General features: G+C 47.0%; 1 protein-coding gene across 3 annotated transcripts in view; it reads left to right on the top strand.

Moving 5' to 3' along the window:
• Positions 1–18,394, top strand: part of actn1 (actinin, alpha 1) — a 161,969-nt gene that overhangs the window by 27,399 nt on the left and 116,176 nt on the right. For all 3 annotated transcript variants that reach the window (XM_014192851.3, XM_014192931.3, XM_014192775.3), the window contains exon 2: positions 10,737–10,851. In XM_014192851.3, the coding sequence (XP_014048326.1) occupies positions 10,737–10,851 (115 nt within the window). The remainder of the gene's footprint in view (positions 1–10,736; positions 10,852–18,394) is intronic.

Genomic DNA, 18,394 nt, shown 5'->3' with positions numbered 1-18,394 from the left:
GGGTGTATCTAAGAGTGTGTATACTGTGGAATGTGTGAATGTAGTGGGTGGTAGTGAGAGGTGTGAGTATACATACTGTAGGCTATGTGAATGTGGAAGGAGGGAACAGTATCCTCTTGGTGTAATTTTTTTACATAGCCACTCCACGGTGTAGCACGATTCCCACACACACACACACACACCCTCACACACACCCACCCTCACACACACCCTCACACACACACACACACCCACACACACACACCCTCACACACACACACACACACACACACACACCCACCCTCACACACACCCACCCTCACACACACCCTCACACACACCCTCACACACACACCCTCACACCCACACACACACACCCTCACACACACACACACCCACACACACACACCCTCACACACACACACCCACACACACACACCCTCACACACACCCACACACACCCTCACACACACACACACACACACACACCCTCCCAGTGCAGCCAAGCCTGTTTATTTGTAGGTTTATTTAAACAGGCGTTTTGCGGTTGTCATAGCAACCCCCCCCCCCCCCCCCCCCCAGGATTAGCTAGCGTTCTGAGTTGCCATGTTCGCAGTATAACTTACATATCACTGGTTAAAATGTATTGGTCGTGAGGTTTTTGTGGTACTTCTAAATTGCTCTGCGGCTGCCATGGCATTTCTGTTTAAAAAATAAATATATATATTGTGTGTGTTGAGAGAGCGCTGCAGTAACGTGAGTGAGAGGAGAGCGGACCTTGTTGTGTCCTGACCGCCACCCAATTCTACTAGAACCAACACAGCAAGGGAAAAAAATAATCATCCTACCGTTTTAGAGGGTGGGAGAGAGGATCAAACCATGTGCTTTCTCTCTGGGTACAGACTCCAGGGGCGATGGATACAAAATTCATACAACTTCTGTACATCAACAAAATGTTAAAAAATCTAAATCAAATTTTATTTGTTACATACGCCGAAATAGAACAAGTGTAGACTTTACAGTGAAATGCTTATTAACAAGCCCTTAACCAACAATGCAGTTAAGAAAATACCTACAAAAGGAAAAGTAAGAGATAAGAATTTATAACAAATCATTATAGAGCAGCAGTAAATAACAATAGCGGGGCTATATACAGTGGATACTGGGACAGAGTCAATGTGGAGGCTATATACAGTGGATACTGGGACAGAGTCAATGTGGAGGCTATATACAGTGGATACTGGGACAGAGTCAATGTGGAGGCTATATACAGTGGATACTGGGACAGAGTCAATGTGGAGGCTATATACAGTGGATACTGGGACAGAGTCAATGTGGAGGCTATATACAGTGGATACTGGGACAGAGTCAATGTGGAGGCTATATACAGTGGATACTGGGACAGAGTCAATGTGGAGGCTATATACAGTGGATACTGGGACAGAGTCAATGTGGAGGCTATATACAGTGGATACTGGGACAGAGTCAATGTGGAGGCTATATACAGTGGATACTGGGACAGAGTCAATGTGGAGGCTATATACAGTGGATACTGGGACAGAGTCAATGTGGCGGCTATATACAGTGGATACTGGGACAGAGTCAATGTGGAGGCTATATACAGTGGATACTGGGACAGAGTCAATGTGGAGGCTATATACAGTGGATACTGGGACAGAGTCAATGTGGAGGCTATATACAGTGGATACTGGGACAGAGTCAATGTGCAGGGCACCGGTGTCAAGGTAATTGAGGTAATATGTACATGTAGGTAGACTTATGAAAGTGACTATGCATAGATGTTAACAGAGTAGCAGCAGCATAGAATGGGGGGGAGGGCATGCAAATAGTCTGGGTAGCCATTTGATTAGGTGTTCAGGAGTCTTATGGCTTGGAGGTAGAAGCTGTTTAGAAGCCTCTTGGACCTACACTTGGCGCTCCGGTACTGCTTGTTGTGCGGAAGCAGAGAGAACAGTCTATGACTAGGGTGGCAGGAGTTTCTGACAATATTTAGGCCTTCCTCTGACACCACCTGGTATAGAGGTCCCGGATGGCAGGAAGCTTGGCCCCGGTGATGTACTGGGCCGTACGCACTACCCTCTGTAGTGCCTTGCGGTCGGAGGCCGAGCAGTTGCCATACCAGGCAGTGATGCATCCAGTCAGGATGCTCTCAATGGTGCAGTTGTAGAACCTTTTGAGGATCTGAGGACCCATGCCAAATCTTTTCAGTCTCGGGAGTGGGAATAGGTTTTGTCGTGCCCTCTTCACGACTGTCTTGGTGTGCATGGACCATGTTAGTTTGTTGGTGATGTGGACACCAAAGAACTTGAAGCTCTCAACCTGCTCCACTACAGCCCCATCGATGAGAATGGGGGCGTGTTCGGTCCTCCTTTTCCTGCAGTCCACAATAATCTCCTTAGTCTTGATCACATTGAGGGAGAGGTTGTTGTCCTTGCACCCCACGGTCAGGTCTCTGACCTTCTCCCTATAGGCTGTCTCATTATTGTCGGTGATCAGGTCTACCACTGTTGTGTCATCAGCAAACTTAATTATGGTGTTGTAGTCGTGCCTGGCCATGCAGTCATGAGTAAACAGAGAGTACAGGAGGAGACTGAGCACGCACCCCTGAGGTTGAGGATCAGGGTGGCAGATGAGTTGTTACTTACCTTACCACCTGGGGGCGGCCCATCAGGAAGTCCAGGATCCAGTTGCAGAGGGAGGTGTTTAGTCCCAGGGTCCTTAGCTTAGTGATGAGCTTTGAGGGCACTATGGTGTTGAACGCTGAGCTGTAGTCAATGAATAGCATTCTCACATAGAGATTGCGTCATCTGTGGATCTGTTAGGGCGGTATGCAAATTGGAGTGGATCTAGGGTTTCTGGGATAATGGTGTTGATGTGAGCCATGACCAGCCTTTCAAAGCACTTCATGGCTACAGACGTGAGTGCTACGGGTCGGTAGACATTTAGGCAGGTTACCTTAGTGTCCTTGGGCACAGGGACTATGGTGGTCTTCTTGAAACATGTTGGTATTACAGACTCAGATAGGGAAAGGTTGAAAATATCAGTGAAGACACTTGCCAGTTGGTACACGTCCTGGTAATCCGTCTGGCCCTGCGGCCTTGTGAATGTTGACATGTTTAAAGGTCTTACTCACATCGGCTACGGAGAGCGTGATCACACAGTCGTCCAGAACAGCTGGTGCTCTCAGGTATGTTTCAGTGTTACTTGCCTCGAAGCGAGCATAGAAGTTATTTAGCTCGTCTAGGTAGGCTCGTGTCACTGGGCAGCTCTCGGCTGTGCTTCCCTTTGTAGTCTGTAATGGTTTGCAAGCCCTGCCACATCCGACCAGCGTCAGAGCCGGTATAGTACGGTTCGATCTTAGTCCTGTATTGACGCTCTGCCTGTTTGATGGTTCGTCGGAAGGCATAGCGGGATTTCTTATAAGCTTCCGGGTTAGAGTCCCGCTCCTTGAAAACGGCAGCTCTACCCTTTAGGTCAGTGTGAATGTTGCCTGTAATCCATGGCTTCTGGTTGGGGTATGTACGTACAGTCACTGTGGGGATGACGTCCTCGATGCACTTATTGATAAAGCCAGTGACTCATGTGGTGTACTCCTCAATGCCATCGGAAGAATCCCGGAACATATTCCAGTCTGTGCAAAACAGTCCTGTAGCTTAGCATCTACTTCATCTGACCACTTTTTTTATAGACAGAGTATAGAACCCCTTTGATTGATAGAACCCCTTTGATAGATAGAACCCCTTTGATATATAGAACTATATAGAACTACTTTGATATATAGAACCCCTTTGAAATATAGAACTATATAGAACACCTTTGATATATAGAACTATATATAACCCCTTTGATATATAGAACTATATAGAACTACTTTGATATATAGAACCCCTTTGAAATATAGAACTATATAGAACACCTTTGATATATAGAACTATATATAACTACTTTGATATATAGAACTATATACAACTACTTTGATATATAGAACCCCTTTAATATAAATAGAACTACATAGAACCCATTTCATATATAGAACTGTATAGATCCCATTTGATATATAGAACTACATAGAACCCATTTGATATATAGAACCCCTTTTATATATATAGAACTACATAGAACCCATTTGATATATACAACCCCTTTTTATATATATATATATATAAATATATATAGAACTACATAGAACCCATTTGATATATAGAACCCCTATGCTTTAATTAAACACATTATTTCCTTGTGTTTCTAGCTGGCATTTCATTTGCAACAGCACAGGTTTGTATGAACCTTCCCGTTTGCATATCCGAACCTCGGCGATGTTGAAAAATATGAATTCGACCCCCCCCCCCAGATATAGTAGAGTTAACGTTGTCGTTAACCAGTTAGCCATTTCTCTGACCAGGTTAAATCATGCAGCAGCAGCAGCGCTAATATGGATAGAAATGTCAATGCAAAACAGTTCAAACAAATGAAAAGGGAGCTAGTTATCTGTCATTTCAGAGTTTGATGTGACTGGGTTAGCTTTTGTTAGCTGTTGTTTTCTAAAATCTCCATTACTCTCTGGGGTAGAACCCTCAAGGTTCTTGGCCTTCACATATAGAACCTTTTTTTTTTAGTAATGGATTCTTTTAATCTCATCCAAAGAACCAAAAAGGTCTATATAGAACCTTAAAGAACCAAAAAGGTCTATATAGAACCTCAAAGAACCCTTTTTTTCTAAGAGTGTATGGTATATTGTGCCTTCTGCTACACTTTACTACACTTTACTACACTTTACTACTTACTTAGTCCTCTCTGCTTCCCGTGGAGCATAAGGCCTCAACCAGCCCAGCTGGACGGCCCTTTGAACCGACTGCACCGTCAGGCCAGGAGAACGCTGACCACAACACTCAGTCATGTGATCGTGAGGATGGCTGCCAGGCCAGGGCTGGTTTGATGTCTGTTGCTGCTGCCAAACGGCCTGAGTGACCTACAGTGGGGGAGAGGGAGAGACAGAGGGGGGAGGGAGAGAGGGAGAGACAGAGGGGGGAGGGAGAGAGAGACAGAGGGGGGAGGGAGAGACAGAGGGGGGAGGGGGAGAGGGAGAGACAGAGGGGGGAGGGAGACAGAGGGGGGAGAGGGAGAGACAGAGGGGGGAGGGGGAGAGGGAGAGACAGAGGGGGGAGAGAGACAGAGGTGCAGGGGGAGAGAGACAGAGGTGGAGAGAGAGAGGGAGAGACAGAGGGGGGAGAGAGAGAGGGAGAGACAGAGGGGGGAGGGGGAGAGGGAGAGAGGGAGAGACAGAGGGGGGAGGGGGAGAGGGAGAGACAGAGGGGGGAGGGGGAGAGGGAGAGAGAGGGGGGAGGGGGAGAGGGAGAGACAGAGGGGGGAGAGAGAGAGGGAGAGACAGAGGGGGGAGGGGGAGAGGGAGAGAGGGAGAGACAGAGGGGGGAGGGGGAGAGGGAGAGACAGAGGGGGGAGGGGGAGAGGGAGAGACAGAGGGGGGAGGGGGAGAGGGAGAGACAGAGGGGGGAGAGAGAGAGGGAGAGACAGAGGGGGGAGAGAGACAGAGGGGGGGAGGGGGAGAGGGAGAGACAGAGGGGGGGAGAGAGACAGAGGGGGGGAGAGAGAGAGGGAGAGACAGAGGGGGGAGAGAGAGAGAGGGAGAGACAGGGGGGGGAGAGAGAGAGGGAGAGACAGAGGGGGGAGGGGGAGAGGGAGAGACAGAGGGGGGAGGGAGAGACAGAGGGGGGGAGAGAGACAGAGGGGGGAGAGAGACAGAGGGGGGGAGAGAGACAGGGGGGGAGAGAGACAGAGGGGGGAGAGGGGGAGAGACAGAGGGGGAGAGGGGGAGAGACAGAGGGGGAGAGAGAGAGGGAGAGACAGAGGGGGGAGAGAGACAGAGGTGCAGGGGGAGAGAGACAGAGGTGGAGAGAGAGAAAGAGCGGGAGAGGGAGAGACAGAGGGGGGAGAGGGAGAGACAGAGGGGGGAGAGGGAGAGACAGAGGGGGGAGAGGGAGAGACAGAGGGGGGAGAGGGAGAGACAGAGGGGGGGAGAGAGACAGAGGGGGGGAGAGAGACAGAGGGGGGGAGAGAGACAGGGGGGGAGAGAGACAGGGGGGGAGAGAGACAGAGGGGGGAGAGGGGGAGAGACAGAGGGGGGAGAGGGGGAGAGACAGAGGGGGAGAGAGACAGAGGGGGAGAGAGACAGAGGGGGGAGAGGGAGAGACCGAGGGGGAGAGACAGAGGGGGGAGAGAGACAGAGGGGGGAGAGGGGGAGAGACAGAGGGGGGAGAGGGGGAGAGACAGAGGGGGAGAGAGACAGAGGGGGAGAGAGAGGGGGGAGAGAGACAGAGGGGGAGAGAGAGGGGGGAGAGAGACAGAGGGTGGGGCGAGACAGAGGGGGAGAGGGAGAGACAGAGGGAGAGAGAGCGATGGAGAGAGACAGAGGGGGAGAGACAGAGGTGCAGGGCGAGAGGGGGAGAGAGACAGAGGGGGGAGAGACAGAGGGGGGAGAGAGACAGAGGGGGAGAGACAGAGGTGCAGGGCGAGAGGGGGAGAGAGACAGAGGGGGAAAGAGAGACAGAGGAAGAGAGAGAGAGAGAGAGAGAGATCGCTGGTGAAGCTTGAGGAAGGCAGCAGGCTACAGACAAGTCTTTGTAGCAGTTGCTCAGAAGTAGTAGCAAGCTGCTCAGCAGTAGCATATAGCTCTCTGAACGTCAACATAGGACACAGCCTCTCCAGTGGCTTCTCCTTTTACATTTGGTGACATCTTCAGTGACTGTCCATGCCACCGCTCCTCTCTTTCTCCAGAAGAGCTGGGTTTGGTTGGTTGCTTGGTTGGTTAGCTGCTCCCAGCACAACCGTGTGATGTTGACACACACACACACACACACACACACACACACACACATCTGAAACCTGTTCTTGGCCCTACCACATCTGTTTATGGATAGGCTATATGTTATAATTAGCCACTCCCTTTCCGTTGAGGTGAGTTCCACTCCCAACCAGCCAACTCACCAGCCACCAGGGCTTTCAAGTGGCTTTTCCTCTTCCATGGAACACATGTAACAGGCTGGTTCTGCTGGCTTTCATAAAGGCTGGGGTTTCTCTGCTCTGCTGGCTTTCATAAAGGCTGGGGTTTGTCTGCTCTGCTGCTTTCATAAAGGCTGGGGTTTCTCTGCTCTGCTGGCTTTCATAAAGACTGGGGTTTCTCTGCTCGGCTGGCTTTCATAAAGGCTGGGGTTTCTCTGCTCTGCTGGCTTTTATAAAGGCTGGGGTTTGTCTGCTCTGCTGCTTTCATAAAGGCTGGGGTTTCTCTGCTCTGCTGGCTTTCATAAAGGCTGGGGTTTCTCTGCTCTGCTGGCTTTTATAAAGGCTGGGGTTTCTCTGCTCTGCTGGCTTTTATAAAGGCTGGGGTTTCTCTGCTCTGCTGGCTTTCATAAAGGCTGGGGTTTCTCTGCTCTGCTGCTTTCATAAAGGCTGGGGTTTCTCTGCTCTGCTGGCTTTCTATAAAGGCTGGGGTTTCTCTGCTCTGCTGCTTTCATAAAGGCTGGGGTTTCTCTGCTCTGCTGGCTTTCATAAAGGCTGGGGTTTCTCTGCTCTGCTGGCTTTCATAAAGGCTGGGGTTTCTCTGCTCTGCTGCTTTCATAAAGGCTGGGGTTTCTCTGCTCTGCTGCTTTCATAAAGGCTGGGGTTTCTCTGCTCTGCTGGCTTTCATAAAGGCTGGGGTTTCTCTGCTCTGCTGGCTTTCATAAAGGCTGGGGTTTCTCTGCTCTGCTGCTTTCATAAAGGCTGGGGTTTCTCTGCTCTGCTGCTTTCATAAAGGCTGGGGTTTCTCTGCTCTGCTGGCTTTCATAAAGGCTGGGGTTTCTCTGCTCTGCTGGCTTTCATAAAGGCTGGTGTTTCTCTGCTCTGCTGGCTTTCATAAAGGCTGGGGTTTCTCTGCTCTGCTGCTTTCATAAAGGCTGGGGTTTCTCTGCTCTGCTGGCTTTCATAAAGGCTGGGGTTTCTCTGCTCTGCTGCTTTCATAAAGGCTGGGGTTTCTCTGCTCTGCTGGCTTTCATAAAGGCTGGGGTTTCTCTGCTCTGCTGGCTTTCATAAAGGCTGGGGTTTCTCTGCTCTGCTGGCTTTCATAAAGGCTGGGGTTTCTCTGCTCTGCTGGCTTTTATAAAGGCTGGGGTTTCTCTGCTCTGCTGCTTTCATAAAGGCTGGGGTTTCTCTGCTCTGCTGGCTTTCATAAAGGCTGGGGTTTCTCTGCTCTGCTGGCTTTCATAAAGGCTGGGGTTTCTCTGCTCTGCTGGCTTTTATAAAGGCTGGGGTTTCTCTGCTCTGCTGCTTTCATAAAGGCTGGGGTTTCTCTGCTCTGCTGCTTTCATAAAGGCTGGGGTTTCTCTGCTCTGCTGCTTTCATAAAGGCTGGGGTTTCTCTGCTCTGCTGGCTTTCATAAAGGCTGGGGTTTCTCTGCTCTGCTGGCTTTCATAAAGGCTGGGGTTTCTCTGCTCTGCTGGCTTTCATAAAGGCTGGGGTTTCTCTGCTCTGCTGCTTTCATAAAGGCTGGGGTTTCTCTGCTCTGCTGGCTTTCATAAAGGCTGGGGTTTCTCTGCTCTGCTGGCTTTCATAAAGGCTGGGGTTTCTCTGCTCTGCTGGCTTTCATAAAGGCTGGGGTTTCTCTGCTCTGCTGGCTTTCATAAAGGCTGGGGTTTCTCTGCTCTGCTGGCTTTCATAAAGGCTGGGGTTTCTCTGCTCTGCTGCTTTCATAAAGGCTGGGGTTTCTCTGCTCTGCTGGCTTTCATAAAGGCTGGGGTTTCTCTGCTCTGCTGCTTTCATAAAGGCTGGGGTTTCTCTGCTCTGCTGCTTTCATAAAGGCTGGGGTTTCTCTGCTGCTCTGCTCTAGTGTGTGTATGCCTGCCAGCCGTTGGGCCCTGTGTGTAATTAACCCAGGTTCTCATAAAGGGTTGGCTCTCAGCAGGGTGCACAGTGTTATGGCGGGGCTAGTACTCATGCCAGCTCCCGTTTGGTCGTTCGTGTGTTGAGTGGATGGCTGTTGTAGGCAGGGAGGGAGGGAGAGAGAGCGAGAGAGAGGGATAGGGAAGGAGGGAGGCACAGAGAGAGGGCAGGGGAAGGAGGGAGGGAACGTGGGATGCAAGGGCAGATAAAGGGAGGAAAGGAGGGAGGAAAGGAGGGAGGGAGGGAGGGAGGGGGAAGGAGGGATAGAAGGATGAAGGAGAGTGGGAGAGAGAGGGAGAGAGAGAGAGAGAGAGAGAGGGAAGGAGGGAGGGATAGAAGGTGGGAGAGAGGGAGGGAGAGTGGGAGAGGTATGGAAAGAGAGAGGGGGAAGGAGGGAAGCAGGGAGAAAGAGAGGGGGAAGGAGGGAGGAAGTGCTGGAGGGAGGGATGAGGGAGGGCCCTGCCCAGATGTTTCCCATCAACAGGTAGTTATCTTACTAACATGCCAGCAATGCCTGGGAATTCTCTGGAACTGCTGCTGCAACTCAACAACAACACACAGACAGGCTCACTGTTCTACTCTACTCTACTCTACCCTACCCTACTCTACCCTACTCTACCCTACTCTGTTCTACTCTACTCTGTTCTACTCTACTCTGTTCTACTCTACCCTACTCTACTCTACCCTACTCTACTCTACCCTACTCTGTTCTACTCTACTCTGTTCTACTCTACTCTGTTCTACTCTACCCTACTCTGTTCTACCCTACTCTACCCTACTCTGTTCTACCCTACTCTGTTCTACTCTACTCTGTTCTACTCTACCCTACCCTACTCTGTTCTACTCTACTCTGTTCTACTCTACCCTACTCTGTTCTACTCTACCCTACTCTGTTCTACTCTACCCTACTCTGTTCTACCCTACTCTGTTCTACTCTACTCTACTCTGTTCTACTCTACTCTACTCTGTTCTACTCTACTCTGTTCTACTCTACTCTACTCTGTTCTACTCTACTCTGTTCTACTCTACTCTGTTCTACTCTACTCTGTTCTACTCTACTCTACCCTACTCTACCCTACTCTGTTCTACTCTACCCTACTCTTTTCTACTCTACTCTACTCTTTTCTACCCTACTCTACTCTGTTCTACTCTACTCTGTTCTACTCTACTCTACTCTGTTCTACTCTACTCTGTTCTACTCTACTCTGTTCTACTCTACCCTACTCTGTTCTACTCTACCCTACTCTGTTCTACTCTACCCTACTCTGTTCTACTCTACCCTACTCTGTTCTACCCTACCCTACTCTGTTCTACCCTACTCTGTTCTACCCTACTCTGTTCTACTCTGTTCTACTCTACTCTACTCTACCCTACTCTGTTCTACTCTACTCTGTTCTACTCTACTCTACTCTACTCTGTTCTACCCTACTCTGTTCTACTCTACTCTACCCTACTCTGTTCTACTCTACTCTACCCTACTCTACTCTACCCTACTCTGTTCTACCCTACTCTACTCTGTTCTACTCTACTCTGTTCTACCCTACTCTGTTCTACCCTACTCTGTTCTACCCTACCCTACTCTGTTCTACCCTACTCTGTTCTACCCTACTCTGTTCTACTCTACTCTACTCTACTCTGTTCTACCCTACTCTACCCTACTCTGTTCTACTCTACTCTGTTCTACTCTACTCTGTTCTACTCTACTCTACTCTACCCTACTCTACTCTACTCTACCCTACTCTACTCTGTTCTATGCACTGTGCCTGACACCGTGGTAACTAACTCATGTCTCCTCTCCTCCCCAGACGTTCACGGCCTGGTGTAACTCCCACCTGAGGAAAGCAGGAACGCAGATCGAGAACATCGAGGAGGACTTCAGGGACGGACTGAAACTCATGCTGCTGCTAGAGGTCATATCAGGTGAGGAGGAGAGGCCTGGTGCCTACATGATGTATCTCTAATGGTGTCCACATGATGTATCTCTAATGGTGCCCACATGATGCATCTCTAATGGTGTCCACATGATGTATCTCTAATGGTGCCTACATGATGCATCTCTCTAATGGTGCCTACATGATGCATCTCTAATGGTGTCCACATGATGCATCTCTAATGGTGTCCACATGATGCATCTCTAATGGTGCCCACATGATGTATCTCTCTAATGGTGCCCACATGATGTATCTCTCTAATGGTGCCCACATGATGTATCTCTCTAATGGTGCCTACATGATGCATCTCTAATGGTGCCTACATGATGCATCTCTAATGGTGTCCACATGATGCATCTCTAATGGTGTCCACATGATGTATCTCTAATGGTGTCCACATGATGTATCTCTAATGGTGTCCACATGATGTATCTCTAATGGTGTCCACATGATGTATCTCTAATGGTGTCCACATGATGTATCTCTAATGGTGTCCACATGATGTATCTCTAATGGTGTCCACATGATGTATCTCTAATGGTGTCCACATGATGTATCTCTAATGGTGTCCACATGATGTATCTCTCTAATGGTGCCTACATGATGCATCTCTAATGGTGTCCACATGATGCATCTCTAATGGTGTCCACATGATGTATCTCTCTAATGGTGCCTACATGATGCATCTCTAATGGTGTCCACATGATGTATCTCTAATGGTGTCCACATGATGTATCTCTAATGGTGTCCACATGATGTATCTCTAATGGTGTCCACATGATGTATCTCTAATGGTGTCCACATGATGCATCTCTAATGGTGCCTACATGATGCATCTCTAATGGTGCCTACATGATGTATCTCTAATGGTGTCCACATGATGTATCTCTAATGGTGTCCACATGATGTATCTCTAATGGTGTCCACATGATGCATCTCTAATGGTGTCCACATGATGCATCTCTAATGGTGTCCACATGATGCATCTCTAATGGTGTCCACATGATGCATCTCTAATGGTGTCCACATGATGCATCTCTAATGGTGCCTACATGATGTATCTCTAATGGTGTCCACATGATGTATCTCTAATGGTGTCCATATCATGTATCTCTAATGGTGTCCACATGATGTATCTCTAATGGTGTCTATATCATGTATCTCTAATGGTGTCTATATCATGTATCTCTAATGGTGCCTGCATGATGTATCTCTAATGGTGCCCACATGATGTATCTCTAATGGTGTCTATATCATGTATATCTAATGGTGTCCACATGATGTATCTCTAATGGCAGAGAACAGAGATTTTCACAGCGGATAGCAGTCCACGTATTTCAACATATGGGTATGCGCTGGAAAATCTTCTTAGAACTTTTCCCGAATTCAAACTTTTGTCAGGATGTGTGTATGTGATCTAGTAACACTGTACCCTAGTAACAGCATACCCGCTGTAGCCTACTAACAGCATACCCGCTGTAGCCTACTAACAGCATACCCGCTGTAGCCTACTAACAGCATACCCGCTGTAGCCTACTAACAGCATACCCGCTGTAGCCTACTAACAGCATACCCGCTGTACCCTACTAACAGCATACCCGCTGTAGCCTACTAACATCATACCCGCTGTAGCCTACTAACATCATACCCGCTGTAGCCTACTAACAGCATACCCGCTGTAGCCTACTAACAGCATACCCGCTGTAGCCTACTAACAGCATACCCGCTGTAGCCTACTAACAGCATACCCGCTGTACCCTACTAACAGCATACCCGCTGTAGCCTACTAACAGCATACCCGCTGTAGCCTACTAACAGCATACCCGCTGTAGCCTACTAACAGCATACCCGCTGTAGCCTACTAACAGCATACCCGCTGTACCCTACTAACAGCATACCCGCTGTACCCTACTAACAGCATACCCGCTGTACCCTACTAACAGCATACCCGCTGTACCCTACTAACAGCATACCCGCTGTACCCTACTAACAGCATACCCGCTGTACCCTACTAACAGCATACCCGCTGTAGCCTACTAACAGCATACCCGCTGTAGCCTACTAACAGCATACCCGCTGTAGCCTACTAACAGCATACCCGCTGTAGCCTACTAACAGCATACCCGCTGTAGCCTACTAACAGCATACCCGCTGTACCCTACTAACATCATACCCACTGGAACATAGTAACAGGTACATAGTGACCCCTGCTGGCTAACCCCTGCTGGCTGACCCCTGCTGGCTGACCCCTGCTGGCTGACCCCTGCTGGCTGACCCCTGCTGGCTGACCCCTGCTGGCTAACCCCTGCTGGCTAACCCCTAGCTAGTAGCCTTGAAACACATCACTTATTAGCAGTTCAACACATCAGTATTTCTCATACTGTCATAGTAGACATTGAACATCTATAACCAAACTGGCTAAAACTCTGTTATTGGCCGATGGTAGCTATACTGTAGCTAGCCACATGCTAACCTGAGTACTAACGTTACTAATGTTACTAGCAGCAGTAACAGTAAATCAAGGTATAATGGTAACCTGACTGCTAACGTTACTAATGTTGCTAGCAGCAGTAGCAGTAAATTTTATTTTATTTTATTTATTTCACCTTTATTTAACCAGGTAGGCAAGTTGAGAACAAGTTCTCATTTACAATTGCGACCTGGCCAAGATAAAGCAAAGCAGTTCGACAACATACAAAAACACAGAGTTACACATGGAGTAAAACAACATACAATCAATGATGCAGTAGAAAAAAAAATAAATCCAGGTATAATGGTAACCTGAGTGCTAACGCTACTAATGTTGCTAGCAGCAGTAGCAGTAAATCCAGGTATAATGGTAACCTGAGTGCTAACGCTACTGATGTTGCTAGCAGCAGTAGCAGCAGCAATACATCCAGGTATAATGGTAACCTGAGTGCTAATGTTACTAATGTTACTAGCAGCAGTAGCAATACATCCAGGTATAATGGTAACCTGAGTGCTAACGTTACTAATGTTGCTAGCTACAGTAGCAGTAAATCCAGGTATAATGGTAACCTGAGTGCTAACGCTACTAATGTTGCTAGCAGCAGTAGCAGCAGCAATACATCCAGGTATAATGGTAACCTGAGTGCTAACGCTACTAATGTTGCTAGCAGCAGTAGCAGCAGCAATACATCCAGGTATAATGGTAACCTGAGTGCTAACGCAACTAATGTTGCTAGCAGCAGTAGCAGCAGCAATACATCCAGGTATAATGGCTACCATGATATACTGCAAGTTATATCGACCAGTAAAGATCAGGCAGTTCATCAAAAATAAAGACATACCTTGAAATAAACAATGACATTAATCCTATTGGTGTTTTACCATTCATTTCTGCAAAATGTGCAGTATTGGAGTTGTTGTAGCTTGCTTGCTAGCTAGCTGTCTAGCTTATTCCACCCCCCCACCCCCCATGCTACACCATGCTAGATCTGTGTGAGTGGGCCAGTTTGTTTTGCAAGGCCCGGTGCACTTAGATAAGCAGGCTATCTTAGTGTTTTATCATCTACTAGCAGCATAACATGTCAAAACTTTTTGGGCACTTTAGTACCTACTTACCCGATTCACCTCCATCACCACCGAAGCCACCCACCGTCATGCTATAATAACAGGGTGGTGTCAGGGGACTTGGAGCCTACATTGACAGGGCACAGAACTGTTTTTTTTTTTTACATGGTGTATCCACTCTTCCACTGTTGGTAGCCATCGTAATTGTTTGGGGTAAAGTGAACCCCTGTATATGACTGAAGCACTAAGGGTTCCCCTGACCCCGTCTGCCCACCGTACCCTCAGAAAGTGGTCCAGCTTCTTCCGATCTTCTCATATTTTCAAACATGCAGGCCAGTAATTCTATATACTCTTTTGCATAAGAGTGTTTAGATGGTGGAATCTACCAATTTGTAAGTCGCTCTGGATAAGAGCGTCTGCTAAATGACTTAAATGTAAATGGTATATCATCAATCTACTTGTTAGATTTGTGGAATATATATTGTGCAACCTGCCCTTTTAATAGGGGTTGATACATTTTTCATTAGGGCAAATCAAGTCTGACATTTTAAAGTGGAAACTACAAACTTTAGAAGCCTTTTTAAAAGCCCCCATGCAGTCTTTTACATTTTCTTCACATAATTAAATCATATTTGTTATTTATTTCCCTGAGCCTCCTTGGGCCACTGAAATGCTCAGTCCAATTTTCTGGACGTGGGGATACAAATTTGAATATATTTATATACAGCCCTGATTGGCAGATAATCATCTACAGCCCACCCCTTTATCCCTTAAAAAAAAAACACATACAGTGGGGCAAAAAAGTATTTAGTCAGCCACCAATTGTGCAAGTTCTCCCACTTAAAAAGATGAGAGAGGCCTGTAATTTTCATCATAGGTACACGTCAACTATGACAGACAAAATTAGAAAAAAAATCCAGAAAATCACATTGTAGGATTTTTAATGAATTTATTTGCAAATTAATAATTGCTCCCACAGTTGATTTCTTCAAACCAAGCTGCTTACCTATTGCAGATTCAGTCTTCCCAGCCTGGTGCAGGTCTACAATTTTGTTTCTGGTGTCCTTTGACAGCTCTTTGGTCTTGGCCATAGTGGAGTTTGGAGTGTGACTGTTTGAGGTTGTGGACAGGTGTCTTTTATACTGATAACAAGTTCAAACAGGTGCCATTAATACAGGTAACGAGTGGAGGACAGAGGAGCCTCTTAAAGAAGAAGTTACAGGTCTGTGAGAGCCAGAAATCTTGCTTGTTTGTAGGTGACCAAATACTTATTTTCCACCATAATTTGCAAATAAATTCATTAAAAATCCTACAATGTGATTTTCTGGATTATTTTTCTAATTTTGTCTGTCATAGTTGACGTGTACCTATGATGAAAATTACAGGCCTCTCTCATCTTTTTCAGTGGGAGAACTTGCACAATTGGTGGCTGACTAAATACTTTTTTGCCCCACTGTATAAGGGCACAGGGCGAGACCCAGATGGTTCGAGTCTCTATTTATTAGTATACAAGGGGCAGGCAAAAAGATCATAACAAGGTCAGAGTCCAGGAGGTACTGAGTGGCAGGCAAGCTCAAGGTCAGGGCAGGCAGTATGGGCAGGCAGTATGGGCAGGCAGTATGGGCAGGGCAGTATGGGCAAGCAGGCGGGCTCAGAGTCATGGCAGGCAAGAGTCAAAACCAGGAGGACTAGCAAAAGAGAGAATAGAAAAAGCAAGCGCACGGGAGATACACGCTGGTTGACTTGACAAGACGAACTGGCAAAAGAGAGACAGGAAACACAGGGATAAATACACCGGGGAAAATAAGCGACACCTGGAGTGGGTGGAGACAATCACAAGCTCAGGTGAAACAGATCAGGGCGTGACAACACGAAGGTACATGGTATTCAACCTGTCAGTCGGGAGCTGGAGCAACAAACTTCCACAGGTGTGTTTGCTACTTTGTTTTGTTTAATCAAAACGAAAAGCATACGTGTACCTCGCGTCTTAATTTGCTATATCATTGTTGTACTGTTTTCAATAGGTCAGCAGAAGATGCAGGACCAGAACAACCTGTTTGCATGGTGGACCATCCTGCCCTATACCCTGTCTGCAGAATGACATGATCATGTATAGGGTAGACATTATGGTATCATTTTCTGTATCATCACAAAGTTTATTTCCTCATTTTAAGAAATATACTTTGATGATACTGGAGATTATAATTTATAAATGTTCTAATGAGTAAACACTCTTGAATGACACATTTTGGAATGTTTTCTGTTATTGAAAGTAAAAAAATATATATACAGTGGGGGGAAAAAGTATTTGATCCCCTGCTGATTTTGTACGTTTGCCCACTTACAAAGAAATTATCAGTCTATAATTTTAATAGTAGGTTTATTTGAACAGTGAGTGACAGAATAACAACAAAAAAATCCAGAAAAACGCATGTCAAAAATGATATAAAATGATTTGCATTTTAATGAGGGAAATAAGTATTTGACCCCTCAGCAAAACATGACTTAGTACTTGGTGGCAAAACCCTTGTTGGCAATCACAGAGGTCAGACGTTTCTTGTAGTTGGCCACCAGGTTTGCACTCATCTCAGGAGGGATTTTGTCCCAGTCCTCTTTGCAGATCTTCTCCAAGTCATTAAGGTTTCGAGGCTGACGTTTGGCAACTCGAACCTTCAGCTCCCTCCACAGATTTTCTATGGGATTAAGGTCTGGAGACTGGCTAGGCCACCCCAAGGACCTTATTGTGCTTCTTCTTGAGCCACTCCTTTGTTGCCTTGGCCGTGTGTTTTGGGTCATTGTCATGCTGAATACCCATCCACGACCCATTTTCAATGCCCTGGCTGAGGGAAGGAGGTTCTCACCCAAGATTTGACGGTACATGGCCCCGTCCTTCGTCCCTTTAATGTGGTGAAGTTGTCCTGTCCCCTTAGCAGAAAAACAAACCCAAAGCATAATGTTTCCACCTCCATGTTTGACGGTGGAGATGGTGTTCTTGGGGTCATAGGCAGCATTCCTCCTCCTCCAAACACGGCGAGTTGAGTTGATGTCAAAGAGCTCCATTTTGGTCTCATCTGACCACAACACTTTCACCAGTTGTCCTCTGAATCATTCAGATGTTCATTGGCAAACTTCAGACGGGCATGTATATGTGCTTTCTTGAATAGAGGGACCTTGCGGACGCTGCAGGATTTCAGTCCTTCACGGCGTAGTGTGTTACCAATTGTTTTCTTGGTGACTATGGTCCCAGCTGCCTTGAGATCATTGACAAGATCCTCCCGTGTTATTCTGTCTCTCACTGTTCAAATAAACTTACCATTAAAATTATAGACTGATCATTTCTTTGTCAGTGGGCAAACGTACAAAATCAGCAGGGGATCAAATACTTTTTCCCCCCCCCACTGTAATATAAACCAGACTGCAATGTAAGGTTCTTGTCATTCTTAATAAATGATCTTGTCAGTTATTACATAACATAATAAACAGATCATAAACAAGGCTATACTGAAAGTCAAAATCATGGCATGGAAGAATCTTTTCAAGTTATTGTTTTATATGTGCTTAAGCTCTGTGAGGTGTTCCTGTCAGAGGGAAACAGATGATGGTGAAAGTTAGAGGGTGTTAGCTAAACAGACTCAGATAGGAGGTCTTGAGCTTGTCACCAGCTTTCTCCCAACACTGACTTTACGATACACAACTAGAATCTCATCCTGTGACAGGAAAGGTGGAAGAGTTTTAGTGTTTCACACTTCACACTGCACATACTCAACTACACCTAGCTTCTCAACTGCACTTAGCTTCACAACTACACCTAGCTTCTCAACTACACCTAGCTTCTCAACTACACCTAGCTTCTCAACTACACCTAGCTTCTCAACTACACCTAGTTTCACAACTACACCTAGTTTCACAACTACACCTAGTTTCACAACTACACCTAGCTTCTCAACTACACCTAGCTTCACAAATACACCTAGCTTCTCAACTACACCTAGCTTCTC

Source organism: Salmo salar, chromosome 01 (assembly GCF_965601325.2).
Source record: "Salmo salar chromosome 01, fSalSal1, whole genome shotgun sequence".
Classification (NCBI taxonomy): Eukaryota; Metazoa; Chordata; class Actinopteri; order Salmoniformes; family Salmonidae; genus Salmo; species Salmo salar.
The sequence above is the reverse complement of the archived record's forward strand: the minus strand, read 5'-3'. Positions and strand labels throughout refer to the sequence as shown.